The sequence below is a fragment of the Falco biarmicus genome, chromosome 4, assembly GCF_023638135.1.
Source record: "Falco biarmicus isolate bFalBia1 chromosome 4, bFalBia1.pri, whole genome shotgun sequence".
NCBI classification, from domain to species: Eukaryota; Metazoa; Chordata; class Aves; order Falconiformes; family Falconidae; genus Falco; species Falco biarmicus.
In genome coordinates this window covers 112,551,603-112,578,037 of record NC_079291.1, presented here as the reverse complement: position 1 = coordinate 112,578,037, position 26,435 = coordinate 112,551,603, and the positions used below count along the sequence as shown (strand labels likewise).

General features: G+C 39.6%; 1 protein-coding gene across 12 annotated transcripts in view; it reads left to right on the top strand.

The window, feature by feature from the left end:
• Positions 1-26,435, top strand: part of DOCK3 (dedicator of cytokinesis 3) — a 225,308-nt gene that overhangs the window by 26,413 nt on the left and 172,460 nt on the right. For all 12 annotated transcript variants that reach the window (XM_056337656.1, XM_056337652.1, XM_056337658.1 and 9 more), the window contains exons 3-5: positions 3,959-3,999; positions 6,335-6,390; positions 11,078-11,174. In XM_056337656.1, coding sequence (XP_056193631.1) covers positions 3,959-3,999; positions 6,335-6,390; positions 11,078-11,174 — 194 coding nt within the window. The remainder of the gene's footprint in view (positions 1-3,958; positions 4,000-6,334; positions 6,391-11,077; positions 11,175-26,435) is intronic.

The following is a 26,435-nucleotide window of genomic DNA, read 5'->3' as shown; positions in this document are numbered from 1 at the left end:
TACAATATTTGAAATCCATCAGCCATGTTTAGTGTTCTCCTCCCTATCCTGAATAGGACATTATTTAGAACGGTGCTTCTAATGGGTTTATTTTTGGGTTTTTTGTTTTTGGGTTTTGTTTTTTGGTTTTTTTTTGTTTGTTTGTTTAATAGCAAAATACATTATATGGTGTGGAATATCCTTTTGGCTGTTTCAGGTCAGTGGTCCTAGCTGTGTTCCTTCCGAACTTCTTGCCTACTGTTAGCCTGCTTGCTGTAGGGGCTGCGCAGGGCAGTGATGTACCAAGGCTGTTCAGCAATAGCCAAAACATGGATCTCTTACCAGCAGTGTTGTAGCCACGAATCCAAAACACAGGGCCAGACAGGTTGCTGTGAGGAGAGTTAACTCCATCCCGGCCAGACCCAGCACGGTGATAGTTTTTTTTGAAAAATAGAATTATGTGTCTTCCTTTCCCTAGGTTGTCCGCTAGGTCAAGCAGTTTGAGAATGTTCTAAGCTGTCAGAAGGGGCTGTGTTGCATGCATGAAGCACAGTCTTTCTCTGCAGAGGTGTTAGGTGTTGCAGCTCTGGTCTTACACCTTAACTTCATCTGTCCTCAAATTCGTATTAGTTACTGATAATTACTAGACAGTTAATCTGTTCAAATAGCAGATACTTGGGATTGTTGTTTCATGTTAACTTAGCAACAAAATTCTTGTCACTTCATAGTTTTTCTGCTCCATGTTTTTCTGCTTCTTAGTTTTAAATCCCATCTTTTTCACCATTTCCTTGAAGTCAATACCCTTTAAAGGCAATGTGTTACTAGAAAATGAATGCCATAATTCTAAAGTACTAACAATTATTTGTAGTACAGTAATGCCTAAAAAGTTAGTCAATGTTGCAGCCTAGCCGTATAGTGCATGTTGTGATCACAATTAGCTGAGCAGCTGCCTGGATTTGATGACTGCCACGATTAAATCCTCCAAAATAAGTGTTCTTTAAAATATATTAGATCAAAATTAAACTCTTTAAGACTAATTCCAGAATGCAGGTTTAGTTCATTTTAGTGAATAATATAATGCAGATGCAATTTTCTAAAAGTACTTTTTAAAAAAGCATTGTACCTTTTCTCATAGCTTTTACTTTGTGATACAGAATGAGTTTTTAGTAATGTTCACTGTAAGCAAATAAGGAATTACATTTTACAATTCAGTGCTTTCAGGTTCTGGTGAGCTCTTCTTTCTATTTTATCTTGCTTGCATAGAGTTGGAGGAAACATAAAACGGAGAGAGAAAGCCGATTCTAAAAATATTATGCCACACTGAAAAATAAAAAAAAAAAAGGAAGGAAAAGTAAGATCTGGAGAGCACAAGCTGCAAGATTAAAGGGAAATATACTGGTTTCCAAATGTATAAAAGTACTTAAAGGGAAGTCATAAAAATGTTTCCCATATTTTCCAAAAAAACCCACCCCGGATGCAAATAGCAGCAAAGGAAGTTCAGGTCCTAAAGTATATGTATGTTGTCTGAGCCACTGAAATAGGTTGCCCCGGGAGGATTTGCCATCTCCACTTGACATCAATATTCTAGATTTTCAGGTACTGTACCAAGCTGTTACTGTTACATGCAATTTTCTTGGCTGATGTTGATCCGTGGAAGAAACTTCTAAAAAGCTGTCTGTGCATCACCACCACTTTCAAACTGCTATGTGTGGAGTAGCAGAAATGTACTGTTTCCTTTGAATCCTGTGCAGAAATACCTTGGAATCTAGGTTTTGCAGAAGATCTGTGGATCATTTTCCACAGACTGGAAGTGCTGTGTTATTCAGTCCTGATAATAAGTTACTGAACGCTGCTAAAAGCAGACTAAACATCTGTGAGAAATTTAGAGGCATTGCTTGGCTGAGCTAGATGATTTCTCAAGGGTTCTTCCGACCCTCTTGTTTACAACTCTGTGAACACATACCTTTCTAAGCTTTGAAGATTTATGCTGGGATTAAGAACAGGAAACTCAGAACTAAGGTAGTTTTTTAGAAATGTTTCATTCCCTACCCTGCACATCTAAATCATGAGTAAGACACTTGCTTTATTAGGTTTTGTTCTTTTACAGTTCTATTCATAAACTTAGATAAAACACTTTTCCCCATATTTACCCAGAAGCTTGCCATTCTGTTTGTCTTAAAGCTTAAAATGTATGTTCATGTCTAAGGTACAGAGTCTACAAATGTAAAAGTTAGCAGCATGCTGCATTTAATTGTGGTAACAATGAATCACAGGATAAAAGCATTTGGTTTTTTTGTGACCTTAAAACTATGTAACATCTCTTACTCAAAAGCAGGTGTTGCAGGCACAGTTGTGTGGGGTTTTAGAAACTACTCATTTTAAGGATCTGTGTGTTGTTTGTGCATATGTTTATATTGATATGATTGCCATGAAGTTTGATCAACTAAGAAATAAATTGAAAACATTTTTTTTGTTTTAAGTATAAGTATTAAGTCATGGGGAACTACATCTTTGTGCTATGTCCTATTTTAATGAGAAATTTGTGTAATAAGGAACATAGTATGGAAAAAACTAAGATTTGCAAATGTCTGGAATTCATCAATTATTTTCTTTTTATATTAACTCAGATTTCATTAAAAATAATTCAAGACTAGCAGGTTGTCATTAAAACAAAATCAAGGCCCTCTTCCCACTTCTGAGCCTCTAAATGAGACTTGGGTCATAATTCAGCCAAATGTGAAGCCCTTTTTCTGAGAGGGACAAAATACACAGTTATTCGTTCTGTCCTTCTCTATTCTCCATAACAATTACCAACAGGCTCTCCTAGTGCTCTTTTAAACGCTGCAGATATTACATTGTAGCTGGCCTCTGTTGGGGGGGGAAGTAGGAAGTTGCTGGAAAAAATAGAGGAATTTTTTATGGAAAGTGGATTTTAGATCATGTAGAATTGTGGGGGTTTGGCAGTCTGGGGTTGTTGCCAGCCTGTGCACTGGGCTGCAGGAGGCAGGAGGGTGATGTGCGGCGATGGGACGTGCTGGCCCCACGTGCTGGTGGCCAGCGGTGGCCCCGTGGCGCTCGCCGTCGCCCGTGCTCCTTGGGTGCCAGGCTCAGGTCTGCATGGTTGGCTTTGCGCTCCAGGGCTGAGCGTTGCACCAGCTACGAAGAGCAGCGCATTTTTCACACGAACTGAAGCAGTGTGATGTGCCTTACGGGGCAGAGCAGCAGTTCGTGGACACGATGGCTGGCTGAGCTGTTCGCTTTTCCACCGTCAGACCCAGACGGTGCTCTCTGCCTTTTCCTTGATGAATCTTGCATGGAATGCCATGACTTTCACCTGTGTAACACAGGAGTAATTGGGAGGTTCTATTTAGCTGGTGGCTTTTGCAGCTTTAGTTTTTACTCCTGGTACATTATCCTGACTGGGGCTGCTAATAGATGGGGATACAAGAATAATAATTGGGTTGGTGAAATTAGATTCCAAAGTCTGTCCTCCAGTCTCACAGACATACATAAGACCAGACGTATGCAAAGAATTTATATTTGTTTAAACAGTATTAGAAATGTATGGTAATGGCTTTTCCCGTCTTTAAAAGGACAGGGTTTTGAAGTCTGGAAATTTTAAGATAAATACTCTGAAGAGACTCATGTACCAGCATGTGAGAGAAGCGTTCGGCACAGATTCCTGCATGGGTGCTGAGTGCGGCTGTGAAACCCAGTGAAACCACTGGGGCTAATGGTTATGACTGGTTGGAATAAACAGAAGCTTTCTAGGTTCTTAATTGCTTGTCAGCGTTGCAGAGCAAAAGAATAGTTATAATAAAAATCCTAAACCAAAACAAAAAGCCCTTTAAAAACTTTTGCCTGATGTGAGGCACAGCTGGTTTTTGAGATGATTTCAGTAACTGTGTAGTTCTCAGTTTGCTTCTGTGTAAAGTAAGCAAGGCCACAAATTAACATAGTGTGTTTGATCTGGTTGTAGGTTGGTACAGAGGTGTTTCCATCAAGAAGCCAAATGTAAAGGTAAGTGGGAATACATGTTTTCAATCTAGTGGGAGATTATACGTATCTTCCTGTGGCAACTCAATAAACTTTTCATTTTCCTTACCCTTAGGGCTTTACTTCTCCAACTTTTTTCCTGGGGGGGGATTGGATGTATTTTCTAAGTTGAAAGTGTGATACTCATTAATCACCCAAAGGATCAGAAACTTTACTGACATGTAACGTGTAATCTTTCCAACATTTATAAATCTTGTTCAATTTGATTCTCTCTACCCTACTCCCCCAAGAAAAGCATAGGTGGGTGATCATGCACTGCTGAAGTCAGGATTTTTAAAGAACACATTTAATAATTTGCATTATTAATTGAGGGAACTTCAAAAAAGTCTGATGAAAAAGGTTATTGTAAGTTTGTTCTTTTTTCAGATATTTACAGTTGAACCACTGCATTTAGTTATTCTCCAGTCATATCCCTTTTCGCTCTTGGAGAACTTTTTTTGACTGTTAGGAATTTTTTGCGAATGAGTGCATATTTTTGTGAATGTATGTATCCAAACATGTAAATAATTTCTTCTATGTAAGCATCACTTCATTGTCTTTTGGTTTAAATATAGCTTGTATTGATTGTAAAAGAAAAGAGGACCAAATTCCTCATGTTTACCAGTATTATGGAATAACTATTACCTGTGTTACGTTCTCATGACTATGATACTCTTTTAATGGAAAAGCCTACATTCTTTGTGTGTGTGTGTTGGTACATATGCTGCCTGCACATATGTTCAGTTTTGATAGGAAAGCCCTTCAAACCTCCCTTGGTTTCTTAGGTAACCAGCACAGGATCACAGAAATAAACAGCATTAACTGGAAGTGAACCAATCAAAAATGAAAAATGAAGTAGCATTTCTTCCTTTTCCAGATTTTCTTGTGGCTGAAAGTATGCACATCTACTTTTTGCCTCTGATGAAACTATTCCTGTTAGATTCATCTTTTTTCCTTGTGCCACTTTACTGTGAAAAAGAAGGAATTTTTCTTAGTGTTTTGAATAATTTTTTACTTAGTATTTCTTTCAAAACACCTCCCCCCGCCCCCCGCAAATCCTAGATTGTACTGTCTAAAGCTCTAAAAATGTAAAGCCCACACTTGATTACTGACGTTTTTGCCAGAGGCTGTCAACTGGTTTTTAGCCTGAAGGTGTCCCATGCTGATCCTGCATCCCTGCTGAAGTGCAGGCTTCCTGTTCTTATGTACAGAGTTTGCTGCAAGGATTCAGGGCTGTGTGTTTTACAGAGATAGTGGAACACGAAGGAAAGTTTGGTTTAAATTGCCTCTTTTCCCCATGTCTCATCGCACAAGAACGCAATGGCACTGGGAAGGTTAGAATCCAGCCATCTTGGGAACAGCAAAAGGCAAATCTCCGGAGCCATCCCAAGTGGGTTTAAACAGCTTTTTGTTGCAAGGAGAAGGGAATCTGATAGCTCCAGCCTGTGCAAGTAATACAGTACTTCTTTCTTTAGTGAAAAACTGGCATGGGGTCTAGACACAAATTTGATGGTAGGCTTTTAGTGTTGTGGGTTTTGTTGTTGTTTTTTTTAACCTCTGTCCTTGTCACCTAATGAAATGTAGCACACCGATACAGAAGCCTGGTCTGGATGCACAGTGGTGCTATGCTGCAACCTGCATGACAGCCACTTTCCTGGCTGTTCCGGCTGGCCGATGTCTCCCCAGTAGATATTCCTGGTAGCTCCATCTGTGACTCTTCCTTTCTGCTGACTGCAGGCCATTTACTGAGCTCTGCCTGCTTGGCACACCTTTTCCCCACTTGCCTCTCACCTCTTGGTGGGCTATTGGGCTCACACAGTCTTTGCAGTAGGAAGACAGCTAACTAAACTTAAGTGTTTATTTTTAAATCAATCTTCTCCCTTCCAAGGCAGCTGTGTAGGATTAGGGTGATACCTTTTATTTTGGTCCAAGTTGACTTACCCACGATTTTTATACCGAAGCATGTTTCCCATACCAGCCGTGTTTCTGAACACTTCAGGGTTTTTGGGGAATGGAAAGTATTCAGCTTGAGTCTTTGTATGAGAATTTTATTGAACAGATCTGAAAAACTTCCTTATTAAGAAACTGACCTTTCAGGATGGAGGTTTGATTCAGTGTGCTGTCCTGTTCTAAGGTGGATTAAAATGATCAATTGTGACTAACTTGAATGTTGACTTTTGACTGTGGCAGCTTCTTTGACACACTGGTGGGGTTTTTCTTTTATAGTTATATTAGCAATTATTTATTGTGGCTTAGGATATAAATGCTAAAAACTGAAAATGTATTTGTTTAACGTAAAGACTTTTTTTTTCTCTTGCAGGGGATTTTTCCTGCAAATTATATTCACTTGAAAAAGGCAATTGTCAGTAACAGAGGGTGAGTATTTTTCCTTCTTTCTAAGAAGCTGCAGTGCTTTTCATCTAGAAAGGAATCTAAGAAATGGTTATTAAAATCTATAGAGCGGTTTTAGTGCATTGTGTCTTCTGCTGGGTATTAGGATTTGAGAGTTAAATGTAATTCTGCAGAGCTTTGGGGTTTCTTTGGTTTTTAATGTAGCAAGAATCAATTATCTTGGTTACTCCTGTTCACTTTCGCTCATAAAATTGTAACTTCAGAGGTATTATCTAAAACATGCATTTTAAAGAACTCTGGTTTTCATTTCTGCTTGTTTCTTCACTGGCAAAATTCTGTATGTTCCTGTTTGTTATGGAGGCACTGGCATGTTGGCAGCCCATGTTGTTTATCAACAGATTTTCACTGAGACATAGCTGACAGTGTGACTAAGTTACCTTGAAACTTTTCAAAAGGATCCAACTCTCCACACCTCAAGCCAAAAAATTACTGAATTATACTCTGCTGAAAATATTTTACTTTCACTGTCTTTATAGATAACTCGTAGTTTGCTAGAGGTAGGTTTAATTTAGTTAATGTGAATAGCAGTACTAACGGTGACATAATGTCAGATTTTACCCAGTGTGGGCTCTGTAACCTGCAGAGCTTCCTGTGAGGTTGACTAACGTGCCTGAAATCAGTGTCTTGTGCCTTCACCGCTGCTTTTACCTGCATATTTGAGGTTAAGGCTGCTGCAGGGAAATGTAGAAGTACAGCATTTCAGACAGTGACCCAAGGCAACAAAGGAAATATGGAAGATAAAATGTATAAAAAGACATCTAGTGAAGTACCTGTAGAAAAATGTGACTTATAGTTGTGGATTGTGTGTTTGTCCTCAAAGGGACTGAGTAAAGATTGTAAGGGCAACTGTAATTACTGATGCTTCATAACTTTGGGGTGTAATAAAATTATATGTATTGCATAGAACGACTACTCCTGACCTGTCGTTGCCTTAGGGGAAAGACCAGTTTCCTGTAACCTGTAGTTAATTAGTATTTGATGTTAGTTCAGAATTTGTAAAGGGTAACCAGTTCAGGATACTGAACTTCAGATACTTACTAGGAAAGTTGATGTACTTTTTAAAAATAAGTATCAAAGACTGGTATCCCAATTGATACAACAGAATGTAATATAGTTCTGAACCAAAGAAATTCTGTCCTTGTATTTAAGAATATATTCAAAGTGTCAACATAAGTGTTTATGGAATAACAGCATGTGTGGTGGTTTAACCAGGGGGGTGGCTGAACACCACGCGGCCGCTAGCTTCGTCTCTGCGCGCCCCCACAGTCGGGTGGGGAGCAAACTGGGAAAAGACAAAAGTAAAATTTGTGGGTTGGGGTAAAGACAGTTTAATAGGACAGAAATGGAAGGGAAAATAATAACTGTAAAAGAATATACCAAAAAAGTCATGCACAATGCAATTGCTCGCTGCTTGCCAAGTGGTGCCCAGGCAGTTCCCGAGCAGTGGCCCCAGCCAGTTTCCTCCTGGTTTGTGCACTGAGCATGATGCCATGTGGTGTGGAACTGGAACATCCCTTTGGCCCACTGGGGTCAGCTGTCCTGGCTGTGTCCCCTCCCAGCAACTTGTGCCCCTCAGCCTGCTGGTTGGTGGGGTGAAGTGAGAAGCTGAGAAGTCCTTAACTTAACGTAAACATTGCTTAGCAACCTCTAAACCATCAGCATGTTATCAACATTCTCATCCTAAATTCAAAACACAGTACTGTGCCAGCTACCAGAAAGAAAGCGACCTCTATCCCAGCCAGAACCAGGACAGCGTGGCGTGTAGTGTTCTTAGATTTGAGTCATAGACCCAATGTAATGCCATTAATATGTGGGTATAACGGAGGCAGTGCAGGTTTATAGGAATGCAAAGCATTAAATTTACATGGTTCAATGTAGTCCAGATGTGCGTTCTCTTTAAACCCAGCCATACTGTTGAAGGTCAGTCTTCCAAAGCGTTTTATTATTCACTGATGCCAAAAGTTTTAAAATCTGTTTCTAAAAATAACCTTTAGAAGAACATATTTCTTCTTTGGTTTTGATTTTTCCTCACATATTAGTTATTTTATTATGTAATTCCTTTCATCCTTTAATTTTCTGCAGTTTCTTAAAGGGATGTAGAACTATTTTGAGTCTGTTCCCTGTAGTGGCATTTTACAAAGATCTGAAGGGAACTGAATTTTCAGCTAGAAGTGGTTGCACCATTGTTTTTAATGGTGCTAGTGTCAAGCAAACTTTTGATGATATGTACTAAATGCAGAATTTTTGTTTAACCCTTGAAATGATCTTTAAATATGAGCTAAAGAAGAGGTGTTGGGATTGTGATCATATTCTTAGTGTCATACTTCAGATCACAAGCATACTCTGTGGAGATTTGTTAAAATATTGAGATTTTTCAGGTCTTACTGTGGCCACGTTTTGGAAAAAGGAAAAAAAAAATCCAACAAAAATAAACAATGCCAAAACAAAACAAAAAACCAGCAACAACCTCCCCCCCAAAAAGCTACCAAACCCACCAAACCAAAATATTGCAGGAGTAGACTAGAGCGCAATCTCAGGTGCCAAGTGTCTGTCAGTGTTTCAGTTTCTCGCAACAAAATGTTGGAATGACAAGGTTGTTGGCGTAATAATAGATAAAAGATTTGTGATCTGGTTTAGTCTGCTGGCATGTATATATATGAACTGGTGCTTTCCAGTCGCAGCTTTAGTGGGTTGATTGCATACTTAATGTGACTGTGGCAGGTTTGTAAGATGGTCATGTTTCTAAAATGTATATATTTTGGATCTTAATATAAGGTTTACTTACGTCATTGAGATTAATATGGGTGTTCTGGTAGCTTGGAAATGGGGAATTGAAGGTTTTGTTTGGTAAGTGTTCTGCTTCAAGAATACGTGGAGACATACAGTGACTTGACTTCATCATCCTCTCGCGCATCATTTGTTACTTTTGGCTTCAGCTAATGTGGCACAATTATTTGCAGTAAGAATTTTCAAAAGGGAAATAATGCTGCATGTTGCTTTTTTTTTAATGATTAACTGTGTTCTCTTTAAAAAAGAAACAAACCAACCCAAAAAACCAACACCTTTCAGAATTAATTACATCTCATTGCTCATATATTTACTTGTTAGCACTCATTTAACTCTGCAAAAAGGACAGAAGAAATTGTTTAAAGTCATTATGGAATGGGGAGTTTGCAGCTTCTCTTCAGGAGCATTTCAGAGCAGCTGTACTGCTCAGGAGGAGGGGGTCCGTGTCTGTGGTGGCCGCGGGGCGTGCCGCAGGGGCTCTTACTTGATGCTACTAGTCCCAAACCACGTCTTGAGCCAGTGTGTTTCAGTACCACTTCTTTAGGGTCTATGGAAAACTTTTCCAATGTGGTGTGTTTCAGAAATGTGATGGGGTTTTTTTGGTTTTGGTGTTTGTTTTTAAATTCTGCCCATTTTTTATTTTTTTTTAAAACTTGCTGAAAGAGCAGAAGCTTGAAATAGACCTTATTTTTACAGTGTCTTGACACTTGTTTCAGTAACAGCATTGGACATGGTTCAATGAAGGAGCAAGTCAAGGCACTAATGGATTGGATAATATAATGATATTAAAATACATTCATTAGAAAGAGAGACCTGTGCTTAGCTGACATGGACCTGTTGGTTTGGGTCCAGAGGAGAGGGCCGTAAAAATCATCAGAGGGAATGGAGAACCTCTCCTATGAGGAAAGCCTGGCACAGCTTGGGTGGTTCAGCCTGGGGAAGAGAAGGCTCCAGGGAAACTTTACTGCAGCCTTTCAATATTTAAAGGGAGCTTATAAGAAAGTTGGGGGCAGACTTTTTAGCAGGGCCTGTAGCAATAGGGCAGGGGTTAATGGTTTTAAACTGAAAGAGGGTAGATTCACACTAGATATAAGGAAGAAATCTTTTATGCTGAGGGTTGTGGAACACTGGCACAGGTTTCCCAGAGAGGTGGTAGATGCCCCTTCCCTGGGAACATTCAAGGTAAGGTTGGACGGCGCTCTGAGCAACCTGATCTAGTTGAAGGTGTCTGCTCATTGCAGGGGCATCGAAATGGGTGACCTTTTAAAGGTGTCTTCCATCCCAACCTGTTCTACGATTCTCCTTTAACGGGTATGGAGCACCTTGACTGCAAGGGGATAAGTCCTGTTCTTTTGGTTAGAGGATAGGTCGCTTGGGTTTCATAAGCAATATTGAAAAATTCGTCTGGATAGGCAAGGTAAATAGATGGTAGATCTTTTGGGTAGTTGATGATACTGGCCAATGTATTAATTCGAGGGGAAAAAAAAGGGTTGGACTAGTGTAGAAAAAAGGGACACAAACTGTGAAGGCACACTTTACAGGCAAGTTAATTTAACATGCTATAATCATGAAAAGTTTTTCGTTGCCCTTGATTAGAATGAAATATATTTTCAACAGGTAACTTGGAAATGCATCACATAACCTGATTCATGTGGAATGTAATGGAGGATCAGTTGATGTTACTGTGGAGTTACTTCAGTGTTAATGATGAGAAAACGTTCCTCTTAAGATATTTTCCTTTATGTTGAAAAAATTCAAACAAGTTCAAGTTCCAGCATTTTACAAATTACTGTGCTGACATTTATTTCTTTTTCTACCTTTTCAATGGTACCTTTCCTAACTTTTTCCCCATCTTCTTGCATAGGCAATATGAAACAGTTGTGCCGCTTGAGGACTCTGTTGTGACTGAAGTCACAGCAACACTGCAGGAATGGGCTGTGCTCTGGAAACAGCTGTATGTGGTAAGAACAGCCCTCTTCTCATTGTACTTTTCCCCAAGATATCTGAGAAGTAACGTTGCCTGCATTTCAGTCCATTAGGACAAAGTAGTAACTATAAGAATTGTTAGATTAATTTTATCTGGCGGGGGATTTGCTAACTGCAGAATCACTGATCGTGTGAGGTGCATGTGGGCCAAGTTGGAAACTTCAGCAGTTTTGAAATCTGCCTTCAGATCTGGAAGCTTCATTGTTTAAAAAACCCCCAATTTTAGAGTGTTCTTAAATATGTAAGAAATGTAGGTGTTTAGTAACACACAATGGAAGGCTGTAAGTCCCATCAAAAGAAATATTCAACACAGTTTGTGAGTATTTGTTTTAGCATCTAGAGTTTGAAAGAAGAAGAACTTAAAGGGTTTTTTTATATGATTTTTTCTTCACTTATTAAAAATAAACACTCAAGATAAGTGTATTGAGTTTCATACTTAATTTTCAGTTGCTGCCACATAATGTCACCTACTTCTGCCTTCATCTTTGTTCTTCTCTTACTTTTTTAATGGCCAAATCCCATGGAACAGCAAATAAAAAACTTGCACATTTGAAAGTATTTTTTTTCTGTTTTTTTTTCTCTCTCCTTTTAGCTTTTTAGCTTAGCAATTACAAGCTGTAACTGTAGGATTAGGATCAAGAACTGTAGGTGGTATGAGCATGAATTTCGTGTCTTTCCTTACTTAAGAGAAATACCTTTACAGAGAGCTGCAGCAGCTTTGTTTCCTTATGTAAATCTGAAGTGGCAGCAGTTAGATATTGAGGAAATAAAACCAGAAAAGATCCAGTTAAGTGATGAGACTAGCGTATCACTAGCGTAGCCAGTACTCCCTTCAAAAAGCAATCAAGTCTATGATGAAATTAGTTTTACTTTTGTTGCTCCCACTTCTCCTGTGGGGATCATATGACTCTGAAGAAATTTTCTTGGAAAGTAGCATCCAGTCTAATTGGGATGGGTGGGGGGCCATGGTACATGCTATATATGCTTTTTTAATACCACTCTAAAAGCTAGTACTCCTTCTTTTACCATTTCAAATACTTACACCTCTGGTGTATGTGAATAAAGCGATCTTTTCTGTTTTCTTCCTGTAAGATTTTCTCTCTCCCCAGTGTCAGATGAAGAAGACAACAGTAACACGGACAATGGTACTGAATTGGAGAAAGGGGAAACATTTTACCTACAAATGAGTTGCACTTCCTTTCTACTAATCTGTTTTGGGTTTATTGTTAAAAGGAGTTCCTTGAGGGAAGGGAGAGAGAAAGCTCTAGCTATAAACTTTCACTTAGTAATTTTCTTTCTGGGACTGCTTTCTGTTCTAGCTCATTATAGTTATTATAACATTGCACACAGCATTATTGTATTCTTAAATAACAGGGCAAAGAATTTACTGTTTTCATGGAACTTTGGAAGGAGGCATATTTCATGACAAGAAGAAATTGGCAGAAGAATTTACTGTTTTCATGGAACTTTGGAAGGAGGCATGTTTCATGACAAGAAGAAATTGGCAGAGGTTCTGTCTGAGTAAAATAAATTTTGTGGTGTATTTTTACCCAGAAAGAAGATATTTCTAATACAGAGGTGATCACAGAATTGTGTAGGTTGGAAGGGACCTCTTGACATCATCTCGTTCAGCTGTTTTCTCGAGTAGCGTCAGAGCTTGTCCAGGACAGGGTCACTCAGGTTTTGAGTTTCTTGTAAATGGAGACTCCGCAGCTTCCCTGGGCAAAGCTGTTGGTGCTTAATCACCTTCAGTGTTTTCTTATGTTCAGGACTGCTGATGTAGTGGTACCATAGCCGTTCTGATGTGAAAGAACAATCTGTCGTTAGGTAGGTAACAGAAATCTGTCCTATTTACAAACTGTAAATTTGAAACCTGAGGAAGTGTACAGAGGTACACAGATGGATGTGGCAGAGCTGGGATTAGGACTTTATAATTGGTATTCAGGTGAGGAGCTACGCTGTAAGGTCATATTCTAAAACATATTAAGACACTAAATGGAAGTGCTTGTTGTTGGATCAGCACCAGCAGAAATTTTTATTATTCCCAAACTGTAATAAGAGTCACATAAGAAATCTCATTGATGTTATTTATCATGCTACTGTGCCTAGTCAGCTTTGTAGAAAAGTTTCTTACGGTAGTGAAAGTTCAAATGCCAGTTACTGCAGGTGCTTTCAGTAGGTCAGTACTTACAGATGGTAACAGTAAGCACGTGGTTATTTAGTAGTACCGCACCTCTTAACTTCTCTGAATAGGATAAAATGTTCATCTTGTGCTTTTTGGCAAATGTCTTTCTTGGATTATTGTTTGAAAGACTAAGTTTGTTTCAATTAAAAATGCCAAGAAATTGCTTTAGTAATATTGTTGAGATATGTTGTAAGGCTTGTATTTGCCTTCGGTTAAACAACAAGAACTGGAATGTAATACTCGGGAAGCCTGGAGGTATTAAAACACTGCCTGAAGAGGGATGCTGTGTTGCTTCAAGATAAAATAGCTCAAATGACAAAATAATTGGGGGGAAGAGGGCAACGGTGGGAAATAGAAGGGCAGAGTGAAGCACAACTTTTAGAGAGACAGTTGTAGAAAATTAGTTTGTATAAAATATTGCCAATCTTCTTCAACCCCTTCTGACCACAGAGTCCATGCTGTTACTAAGAAGAAACTACGTGTGGGAAGCTTGAGTAGCTTTGAGTTATGAGAGTTGTGCAGTAACTTTAGTTAGTATATCTGTGAAATATATATTGGAAAGATTAGCCTGAGTTCACTATACTACACAGGGCTGTGATATCTTTGTAATTTTTGCTGTCAAGGTGAACATGAAGTGATAGTCTTAGCAGGACTAGAAGCTGAGACTGTGCAGAAAGGCGTTTGTGTGCAGGGAGTTCATCAAGGAAGGGCTGTGCCTGAAATGAATTTGGAATGGAAGGATATAAGGTGTGTGCTCTGCTTTACTGTAATGTCAAGCTTTGCTCTGAGTGGTTGGATTCTGGTATTGTAACCCTGTAAATGATAACAAAACAGTAAGATTTTTGAAAATGCAGGAGGTTTTTCTCATACTGGAAAAGGATTCAAATAAGACTGGTATGGAAGCTAACAGAATTTGTAATTTATATTGGGTCTTTTTGTAGTAATAATGATAACTTAGTTTAAAATTCTATGCGTACCTAAAAAATCACCTCTTTTGTTACTGAGTAATCAGTAATAGAACTTAAAATATTTAATATTTTTAAAGGAGTAAAGATGATACGACCTTTTAGCAGGGCCTGTTGTGATAGGACAAGGGGTGATGGTTTTAAACTACAAGAGGGTGGATTCAGACTAGATATAATGAAGAATTTTTCATGCTGAGGACGGTGGAGCAGTGGCACAGGTTGCCCAGGGAGGTGGTAGCTGCCCCATCCCTGGTGTCATGTTTTAACCCCACCGGTACTTCGGTGCTCACCGCCCCCTCGCCCAGCGGCACGGGGAGGAGAGTCGGGAAGGAATGTAAAACCCTAGGCTTGAGAGAAGAACAGTTTAATAATTGAGATAGAATAAGACCAAACCAATAATAATAATGACAGTTACAATGAAAAGGAGGGAGAAGGGGAGAGGAATGAAATCCAAAGGGAAGGGAGAAAAGAAAACAAGTGATGTGCGATGCAGCTGCTCACCATGCGCTGACCGATGCCCAGCCGGTCCTGGAGCAACAAGCTGCAAGCCCCAGCCAGCCCCCCCGTTTATATACTGAGCATGACGTCCCATGGTAAGGAATTCCTCTTTGGCTTGTTTGGGTCAGCTGAACTGGCTGGGTCCCCTCCCCGTGCCCCTCTGGCCCTTCTGCCAGCAAGGGCTGAGGAACCAAAAAGTGCCTGACCCAGTGCAAACACTGCCTGCGACACGAAAACCAGCACCAGCATGCTCTCAGCACTGTTCCCACACTGCATCTAAAGCACGGCACTGCACCAGCCACCAAAGAAAATTAACTCTATCCCAGCCAAAGCAGGACACCTGGGAACACTCACGGTCAGGTTGGACAGGGCTCTGAGGAACCTGGTCTAGATTATGTCCCTGCTCACTGCAGGGGAGGTTGGACTGGATGACCCTTAAACGTTCCTTCCAACCCAAACCATTCCATGATTTGTTAAAGAGCACATTTTTTTTTCCCCTATTTGCGTGTGTAGTCTGTCTGCAGATTGATACAGTGACATGACACTGGAAAATAAAAAAGCAGTTCTTTGCTTTCTGATCTGCCTGTATCCAGGCTCCTGAGCACAAAAGCAGTAAGACTTAGTAACTACTTTCTGTCAAAAAAAGGCCACTGTTCTATTTAACCTACTTGTTTTGGATTTTCCTGCTTCCACTGCAGTTGTACAAAATCTTTGGTAGGGAGTTCATGGGAACTGAGGGTTTAAAATCAGTGCTCTGAGCGCCGTGTACGCTGAGCTGCCCATAACCTGGGTAGGATTCCTGATAACCACAGCCGACCAGGTGTGTTTGTGTATGTGCCAGGGTATGTATACACATGCACATGCGTATGTACGTGTATTCTCACTTAAGTGTGTGGACCCTGTGTCTTGTGCTACTGTTTTGCCTGGCTCAAATACTCTGTGTTCTTCATTAGATTAATTTGGACAAGATACCTATTTCATTTTGTGGGAAGCCTCATAAATTTAAAAACAAGTTCTGCTTATCCTTTCTCAGTATTACAAAGGCTTATAAACAAAAGATGCCAGCGATTCCCCTGCCCAATACTGTACTTGGTATGAAGTGGAGGAGGAGAGCAAAGGAGGATTATTACTGGTTTCTCTGTAGGAAACCTAGCTTGTTCTTGTGACTGCTGCAGAGGAACAAGGAAGAGAGAGCAGAAAAGCAACAGCAAACCTGGGGGAGACTTCTGTAGGCACAGAGGGGGATAAAGATGCAAAATTGCATTCATTGCAGTGAAATACATGCATGTGGCTCTCAGGTAGTTGCCCAGACAGGTGTATGACTTCCACTGAGACAAGCACAATAATACCAATAAAGTAATAACTTTCTCTCTTTCCCTGTATGTGTTGATAAGGTTTGTTATTTTTATACTACTTCTAAATAAAGAATCTGCAAGTTCTCTGTGAGCTTTTATTAATTAGGTCAAACAAAACTCCTGTGAGTTAAGTCAGCTAAAGAGATCACTGAAACTCATAGTTGGAGCGTAGTAGCTATTTTAACAGTAAAAAAACAATTCCTTAGAGTTCAAGATGTGATGTGAGGACTATTTCTGTTGAAATAGCAGATGACTGTAGAGAGACCAAACACAATATCCCAATTTAGAATTTGGTCAGATCAATACAGGTAATTTGCTACTTTTCCCCCACTCCCCTTCTGCATAAAAGTGTGGAGTTGACTGCTCGTCTAGTTTTAGGAGTAAGAGCTAATGGCATTGGGAATAGATGGAATTTTTTGCCAGCTGAGTCTGAAATTTCCTATTGGCTCCTTCTAAATTTTCTGAGGATCCTGTCAAGGAAAAGAGAGTGGGTAAAGGGACTGGATGCAGTTGAAGCTGTCTGATTTAGGTGTTTTAGGGTGTCCCTAAAATCAAAGCGTTAGTTCAAAAGTTGCCTTGTAAAAAAAAAAAACCAACCAACCATTTGCTGAATCACTAATGTAGTTTATTCTTGTAGAGTCTTTTGTGAGACATTTTCATTTTCTGAGATGCCTGTTGCTTCATATCTAATAAAACATGGAACTGCTGATGCATTTTCTATAGTATATAGACAGAAAAAAGTGTGGTATGATCTGAAACAGATGTGCTGCATCTGAGGTCTGCTTCAGAAGATCTCTCTTGAAGGAGCTCCTTAAAGTCAGGCCTGAGCTTATTTCATACACACTTAGAGTTCTGTGCAAGCATGCTTCTGGAAAGATGAGGTATTTGTACCGAGACATCTGTACAGAAATGGTGTTGCACATATATGTGGTCCTCTTTCCTTTTTTCTGAGTAATTTTCAAGGTTACGTGCGAATCGGAAATTTATTTAGGGTGATTGTTCAGGCATTGTGAGAAATATCTAAAAAGAATCTTAGGAGCTTGTCAGGCCTCAGTTGACACCGACAGAGAGACTCAAAGGTTATCACTTTATTATCCATAGTCCTATGTTCTATATTTTGGCTGTATTATGGATGTATTGATAATTTTAGATCTTTCTGTGTTTGGAGTGAAGGTTGGATCTTCATGGAGTGGTCTGAGGCAGCTGGTTGGCTCATTAAGGGCTGTGCAGAACAAAGGAAACCAAGAGTAAATATTTACAGTTCCAGTAGCATCTAGTTCTTCAGTTTCCCGAAGTAAACAGTATACTGGGAAAACATCTGACTGCTTAGCAACATAATTGGAGACTTTTAGCAGATTTGTCATTTGATTACTAGAAAACAGTTGGCTCTTTCTTGATTGGGTTGCGAAGGGTACATGCAGAGTGATTCTGAGTGTACAGAATGATGAATGCTTCCATTTTGTATGCGTGAGGTGGGTATTTTTATAATTGGGTACCATCAGTCATGGAAGGGGAAGCTGGAGATAAATCGTAGAATAGCCCAGGTTGGAAGGTGCCTTGGAGGATCATCTAGTCCAACCTTTTGTGGGAAAAGGAGCCTAGATGAAATTATCTTGTGCCCTGCCTGATCACATCTTGAAAACAACCAGTGATGAGGACTCTACCATGTCCCGGGGGAGGTTGTTCCAGTGAACGATTTTTCTTACTGTAAAAAATTTCTGTCTTAGGTTGAAATGGAACCTCTCCCTAAGGTGCAACTTATACCCATTGCCCTTTGTCTTCTCCCTGTGGCTCCTTGTGAAGAGACTGCTTCCATCCTCTTCATAGTTGCGCTTTATGTACTAGAATACTGTGATGAGGTCCCCTTGAGCCACCTTCTCCAGGGAGAAAAGACCAAATTCCTTTTGTCTTTCCTCATCGGGCAGGTTCTCCAGCTCTTCATGGCCCTCCTTTGGACCTGCTCCAGTCTGTCCACCTCATTCTTGAATTGTGGGCACCAGAATAAAGACCATAATATAGAAGTGCCATGGTGCGATTTATGTCTACTCGTTACCTTAGGCAGTTAGAAGTTTTTGTACCTAAAATCGTAGGCTTTTATGCTGCTTAGATGTGTTGTGTGTGGAAGGCTGATTAAAAGTCCTTCTCATGCCATGTTAAACTGAGACTTGCATTTACATAAAATTATTAGCTATGGTTTCTTGGAGGTCTTTAGTGGATGTCATGACCTCTACATTTCTTCGGTGGAACAGTCCTCATGTAGAATCCACACTTAATATTTATTAGGTCACTGCCATGAGATGCAATCCATTTCAGTACATCTCCCCGTTAGCACTAACTCACTGAAGTTCAGTTTAAGTGCTTCATATTTTAAGATTATAAAGGATTCCCATAATTATTATTTTTCCCTTCCCTATTTTTAAGAGCTTTAATGCAGTTGGTCTTTCATAGTGATATATAGAACTCTGTGAGGTTTAAGGAATTATAAGTAGGCATAAGTTTTTAGGAGAGTAAAATAAGATTAGTTTGTAAGCAAGTCCTATCATTAAAATTTGAAAAATTATGATAATTGGTTTGAAAATTACTTTCCTTTGAAGACCACAGAACTCACAGCTAGTTTATTGGATTTCAAGAATGGTATAACAAGTAGCAATATATGCAGTACACTTCACCTTTCGTTTTCTTCCACATACAGATTCATGATATCATTTAAGATAATGAGGATCAACTAGACAATTCTTATGTATTTTCAAAGATACAAAAGGTTGACTATAAAACAAACTACAAAGTATTAATCAGACTGTATGGGAGGAATAGATGTTTTGAGTTACTATGGAGATAGATAGATTTTAATAGGTTTTAAAAATAAAAGACAGAATTAAATGAAAGTCACCTGCTGGTGTCCTTGGCAAGTCTTACTATGACAAACTGTGTGCCGGGTGTTTTTATATTTTCTTGCTTTGTAGGAGAATGTTATTTAGTCATTGATATGGGAGGTCATAATGTGCTCTTTTATTTTAGTAAATAGAAGAAAATAACTGCCTTCTCGATACTGAAATTCATAGCAAATTGTGGGGGAATGTGGAGGGATTTTTTGAGATTAATTTTACGTTTTTGAACTATTTAGCTAGTTTGTAGTTAACAAAGGGCTCCTTGCTTTCAGAACAATGTCCAGACAACCGCATGCTGAAAACGGTGATACAGTGTATGCGTAAAATACATGTGCAATATTAAAACATGGGAATTCGGTTTGACTGAATGCCGGTTTAAGACTGGCTGTGAACAGATGACTGGCAAGGAAACAGAATAGAATTCATTCAGGGCAAACCAGTGGCTGACCTGCAGATGCTTTCAGACTCTTTCTTTTGTACTGTAAACATACTGAACACTTAATTGCATTCGACCAAGGAAGAAAGGTTTTAATCCAGAAATCCAAACAGGAGTTTGAGAGTCTCTTCATCTGTAACTGGAGAGACCCACCTGGATTGTTCCAGATACAATGTTGTTACAGAATTGCATTTGAAGTAGAGGCAAATGTTAATGTGGTTTGATTTTAGTCTTCCAAAGGTGAGTCTTCCAAATATTGAGGAAACATGGCAGTTTGTTTTTGTTTTACTTTTAAAGAACAGAAAATTAGATAAGAGGGGGAAAAAAGGGGGTAGGAGAAACTGGCAGTCTGGCTTTTTGGAGTGAGTGAGCAAGCTTGTGTGCTATAGAGCCTAGAAGGAAAAAGGCTGATCATCCCTAGTGGGTATTTACTGGAACTAAAAAGACAGTTTGTTGGATTTCATTTTATAGGAGACAGATTTATTTTTTTTAATAGAAAAGCAAAGAACGTCTGTCCTGTTGGCATCTTGTATGGCACTGTTGTCTATGTGGTATCAAGGAGTGTCCTTCAGTCTTACCCTGATTTGTGTTACCTTCTGTTGCTTCTAACCTTAAGACACAGACAGGAGAAGGTAACTAACGTATAATAATTTATTAATAAAATTACTGTAATTTTAGTATCTGTCTGTATAAATGACATAATTGTGTATGTTTTCTGAGGGGAATGGGTAACAATCTTTCACAGGTGGGAGGGATAGACAAAGTAGGGTTATGAGAATTAGCGTATATATTATATATATTAGTGAGAACATGAACACTATAGCTGCAGCAGTGGACAGCTGGCACTTGGCTGCCAAATTTGGTCACTCTGCATTGTTGCATTTGGCTGGAGAGGAAGTCATGTTTGATTATTGGGTCTTTCTAAAGAAACAGGAATAAAAATGCATCTTATTTTAAAAACGCAGTGGTTAAGTGGCAAATGGGTAGATACTTGATTTTGCATAAGGTATTAAGATGAAACTAAAATATTTTACAATATTATTAAAGACCTGTTTGTTCTTTCTTGTTGCAACTTCCAGCCACATGACTGTGAATATACTGTAGAGATAACTGGTAAAAAAAAACTGTTCTAAAAGTATAAAAAGGGTTGTAAAGAGTTAGGGAAGAACTAGGGAATGCCAGTGTACTCAGTTTAGTCTACATTTTCTGTAAGAGTTATGGTAAAACCTTTAATTTTGTGGCTGCTCACCATATGGTAACAAGGCTGTAAACACCTTCCTCGTGTCCAGCTGTTCTGCAGTGACTGGTGAGTGTGACCCCGAGACAGGGGGAGAGCCACCTGTAACAGGAATCAACGCACTGCGCCCTCCCAGGGTGTTGTGACCTTCCGTCTTCCAGCTCAGTGCTGCAGGAGGTATCACAAGCTAGTCACAAAGAATTAGTGGACACTTTTATACTTAAATCTGTCTTTAAACCCAAGATAATATTACTTCTAGCCTTGCAGGTAAATTCACAAAAATGTTGTAGGTTTGAAGCAGGATGCTGAACGCTATGTAGAAACCATTAGGAATGGGGATTACCTGCCTTCATGGTAAGATTTGAATAATTTTTAGCAAACTGAGCCCCAAGAACCATACATTGAACCACAAATGATAATGAAAATCAGAATGACTAGATTTATTGGTCAGTATAAAAGGAGGTTCTGCATATGGTCATGCAATTAAAAACTATTATAAAGCATACGTACAGGAGCCAGGGTTAATTTCAGTTACTGTTTATCCTCATTTTCTTGAGTACTTTACTTTCTCTTTGAATAATTTTCTTATAATGTATGGGTTTTGTAAATGTTGGAATGAGAAATGGGGAAATGAATATAAATTGGAAACTACTCACATAATTCTTGAAATGGTTGCATCTTAATTTTGAACTAATAGTGATTCATGGCATTTGGAGAAATGTGTTCTTTCAGAATTTCACCTGTCTGTTTCCTAAAGTTTTTTATCACACTATTTTACACATAAAGATTGCTTAGAATAAAAGGAATTAAAAAAAAGAAATTGGGAGAAGTTTCTGTGTGAGAACTGTAACTTAGCTTCTCACTACTTTTAATGTTCATCTTGCTGTAAATTTCATGGTGGTTTGGTTTTATTTCATTTTTAATTTAGAAGCAGAGCCTTGTGCTAGCTGATTGGTCATAGAACAGCTTTGGTTTCAGTCATAAACATTGATTGAATATAAAAAAAGTACTGATTGCCAAGTTTGATTTCAAAGTCTTTAGCTGCTATCACTGTACTGTGCAGTGAGAGCTTCTTCAGGTAGTGAAGGTACTTTATGATTGTACATTTCCCCCTAAAAATAACATACTGGCTTTGAGGAAAAAATAAATAAATCTATTGGATGATATGAAAAGTTAACTTCGAAAGGTAAACGAATTTAGGACACCCTGACTGCTTATAAAACAAATACTCATTTCTTTTTAGTGCCAGTACTCACTGCCAGGAATAGCTCAAGATCCAATGTATGTAGATGGGATCCAATACATATTATAGAAAAAGCTGTTGCTGAAATAATGGAAGACACAAATCATGTGTAGGATTACATTATTTTCTGATAATAGCCACTGCTATGGGTATACCTCTGTATCACTGGCTTCCAGTTGGTGTGGTCTCCAGCTGGTTTTCCTTCGACACAAATGCTGCTGCTGCTGCTGGCCATTGGCGCAGGGCACAGGCGGTGCTGAAGGTGCTGCTCATCCAGGCGGCATCTTGCACCAGAGCGGCTTCTGTGGTCGCTGTGCAAGTGCAGAGACCAGGAAACTTGGGAGCCCTCGCCTGGGGTGAGCAGGGAAGTAATAGCTTTGGCTCCAAAGACATATAATTGCTTTTTTAAAATAGTATTTAAAATCCATTCTTTTGCTCAAAGTCCTACCCTCAGCAGTTAATATTGCACATACGTGTGACGTTTCACAGGGCTTTCTTAAAGCTAATGTACCTGTGTTCATTCTTTTCCACTGTGTTTTGCTAAGCTGTTCATGAATTTTGGAATGCTCCTGACCTGAAAGGACTTTTCACAAATTTGGAACATCTTGAATCCAGAGATCTTTATCTGAAGGTTGTGGGTTTGGGTTTTGTTTTTTCCTGTTTTGTGTACCCCCCTTCCAGGCCGTCTGCTCCCCCCACCTCCCAAATCACAGTAGTCTGGATTCAAAGGCTTTTATATAGCCGGGGGAACAGTGGTATCTTTCATGTGCTTTGCCATTTGCACATAGCTGTTTGATCTAAATTAAATTGCAGTTGATAAACTGAAGTCTGCTTCATTCTTTCGGATGTGTCCTTAGAGGTGATGGGGAATTTGTGAACGCTTGCTCTGTAGCCTGTGCAAGAAACAGCAGGCAATCAGCGAGGAAGCTGAGGTTGCATCCTTTCAGGAGGAAGGGCAGACTGCTGCTTAATGCCTCTCCAGACTTGCCACGCTGATGTCAGCTGGCAGTGCCGCTAAACAGGCAGTTTGCCTGCTGCCCCGGTGCCCCTGCTGCCCCCCAGCCCTGGGCAGCCGTGCAGGCAGCGCGGGGCGAGGGGCTGTGCCATCCTGGCCATCACTCAGCACCCCAGTGGGGGGACTTTGGGTTTCTCTTTTGTCTAACCCAGCAGTTAATACCTTTGGGTAGAGCCGTTACACTGATGTTTATCAAAGATGCAGGTTAGTGATGATGATATTCCTGTGAAGTCTTTCTTTGATTTAAGAACGATACAAGTTTCTTTTATGAATTGGCTTGAGCTCAGTTTACTGTGTGCAGGTGCTTATATTGTCAGTGTTTTCTCATACAACGATTAAAGTACTAGTAGTGATCCTAGTGCTGTTACTTTTCCATATCTTCTGTTGCTGACAGCATTTAATGCTGTCATGGTTTAAACCCGGCCGACAACCGCTCGACAACCCAGAGGGATGGGGAGGAGGATCGGAAAGGAATGTAAAACTCGGGGGTGAGATAAGAACAATTTAATAGGTAAAGCAAAAGCCGCACACACAAGCAAAGCAAAGCCGGGAACATTCCCCACTCCCACGGGCAGGCGGGTGTTGGGCCATCCCCAGGGCAGCCGGGCTCCATCACGGAATGGGTACTCGGGAGGACAAACGCCGTGATGCCAGATGTCTCCCTCTTCCTCCTTCTTCCCCCAGTTTATATACTCGGCATGACGTCATATGGTATGGAGCATCCCTTTGGCTGGCTTGGGGCACCTGTCCTGGCTGTGTCCCCTCCCAGCTGCCCGTGCCCCCCAGCCCTCTGGCTGGCAGGGCCCAGGAAACTGAGAAGTCCTTGATTTAGTATAAACATCACCTGGCAACAACCACGACCACGAGTGTGCTGTCAGCACTGCTCTCACACTGACCCCCACACCAGCCCCATGCCAGCTGCTGAGCAGAAGGTGACCTCTGCTCCAGCTGAAAGCAGGACAAAAACTCTTTTGAGTCAGCGTAGGCCAGTAACGGGTTGAAGGCAGTCATTTTATTTTGGAATCCATACGTACCTTCCTCTCGTTTTTCCTGGTAGCCTCAGAACTTGAGGTAATAGTTAATAAAGTTAATAAAAAAACCCATAGAGGTTTTATTCTCTATATGACTTGGCAGCCTTGGCCATCTTGCAGATGAGGCCAATACTGGCAAGGCACTGAGTTGCCATTTTTAAGGAGTACGGTAGTAACGTTTTTGTTTTGACCTGAATAGCTCAAGTTCAGTTTGAAGTGCAGAGGGCCAGGTTCCTGCTACAGGGAGGTAAGCTGCTGCAGTTTCTCTGCAGCTGAGATCTCTGCCCAGTGACTGTAAGTGGTTTTACTGATGCTACCAAATGGAATGACTTTCTTATTAGAGGGACGTGCTTGGAAACGTGCTCAGACAGGATTTAATGAATTTCTGAAATGTAGCACAGAATAGTGGCTCGTATTACTAAAACAAAGTTAACTTATTTTATGGGAAAGCTGGGAGAGAACAGCAGCAGAGCTTTGTTTTTAACCTTCCTATGTGTTTACTAATTAAAAGGAAGCTGTAAAGAAACAGGTGTATAGCAGGTTTTTGTGAATGTGTTCATGGAGTTAATGAAATTACAGTAAATAAAAATATTGACTATGGAATATTGGGTAGAATGGAAGAGAAGGAAGAAGAAAATAAGGTGTTTGGAGTATTTTGTAACAACCAAACAACTTTAAAGCTATGCAATATAGATATTACTAGTATTTTCATTTCATTTAAGTGTATGTGGTGACAGAAACTTTTCATCTTGGAAGTTATTGGTCCATGTGCTAGATCCTTAGATAGATGTAGTATATTCTTAAAATTTCAAATACATTATTTTAAAAAAAAAAACCCCTATACTGTCAACTTTGAATAGGGAGGTGCATGTTACTTAAATATTGTGTGCTTTTTTGGAAGACATCAAACCCTGTCATCTGTCTCCTGCTCAGTTAAAAAGATATGTGCAATGTGGCAGATCAGCTCTGTGTTGGCACAGCACTGCTCTGAAGAGCAGCCCTAAGTTTCTCAGAACTCAGGTCAGTTATTCCATGGACCTCAGATGTTAAAACAAACCAACACCCTGCCCTAAACATTGGGAAACTTTGGTTTGTACTTTTAGACAGTGAACTCAGCTACCCCATTTCTTCCATCTAACTCTTCTCCCATTGTTTGTCCCCTTTTGTTTCATTTTTTTTTCAGTTTCTTGTTAAGCTTCTCGTTAGCTCCTTCATCTCCCTTTCCCTTGTTCCTGTCAGTTACTTCCCAGTCACTCCCAGTGATGTATGTACTAGTCTTTGTTGAAAGCTTAGTATGTTTTTTTCTATTGCCTGAATTTTTATCAGGTACTTCCAGTTTTTCCTAGATTATGGTGGGGTTTTTTGTTGTTTAATTGTGACTTTAATTGTTTTGAAAGGGAACAAGTAGAATAAGTGTTAACTTCACTTTTCCTGCAATTAAAAAAAATCCCAGGACAAGTAATTTAGCTGACAAAAAATGGTGTACAGAGACATTTTAGTTATTACTTGAAGAGGTACTAAAATAGTGAAATGGGGATGTCCAGCTGCCTTTCAAAAGAGGAAAATATTGTGGCCAATGCAGTGCTGAAAAGATACAAATGAAGGATAAGTTTTCTGTCAATTTTTGTCTGGCCCTTATGCCACAGAATGTAAACAGAATGGCAGTTTGTTTTAGGAGAAATAGCAGCATCACTTGCAAGTTTAGAATCGGGAGGATGATTTTAATGAGCCAGTTAGGCTTGTTGTTGGATTTTGGTGTCATACTCGGAAGTAGCTGCTGAGTTTGCTGTCTCAGATCTGACAATAATTGCAGGCATGTCAGCTCTCACTGTAATATTGTTGGCTGTCACCATGTAAATCTACGTTAGAAACACATCTAAATGCAATTAGTCTATTTAACAGTTATTTTGTTACCAGCATACTATTCCAGAAATAACATAAATGTGATTTGACATTTCTATTGATACCAATGGCATTGCTGAGTTAGATGAAATACGGAATGGTAGTATTGAAATAGCTGCAGAAAGAGGAAAGACAGACGTTAGGCCCATTTCTGTACTTAAAAAAAAATAATCTGTAAAACAATCTAAAACGTTTTGTTTCAAGTTGTCAGTTTTATTTGTCCTAGAAAGGCCATACCATGTTTGAAGATACAATTTTTTACTACCTTAGTTCTTCATTCTGCTACCATCTTTCACAGTTTTTGTAGGTGGATCTGGGAAATGCATAACTAGGTAGCTCACAGGCATCTCCAAAAAAGCAGGAATTTTCCTACACATGGATAATAAGCTGAAACATTTATATACTGTGTGTATAACATTCATACTCTGTGTGACTTTCTGATGCAAGTAGTGGTACTATCTCAGTTGCTTTGGTTTTTTTT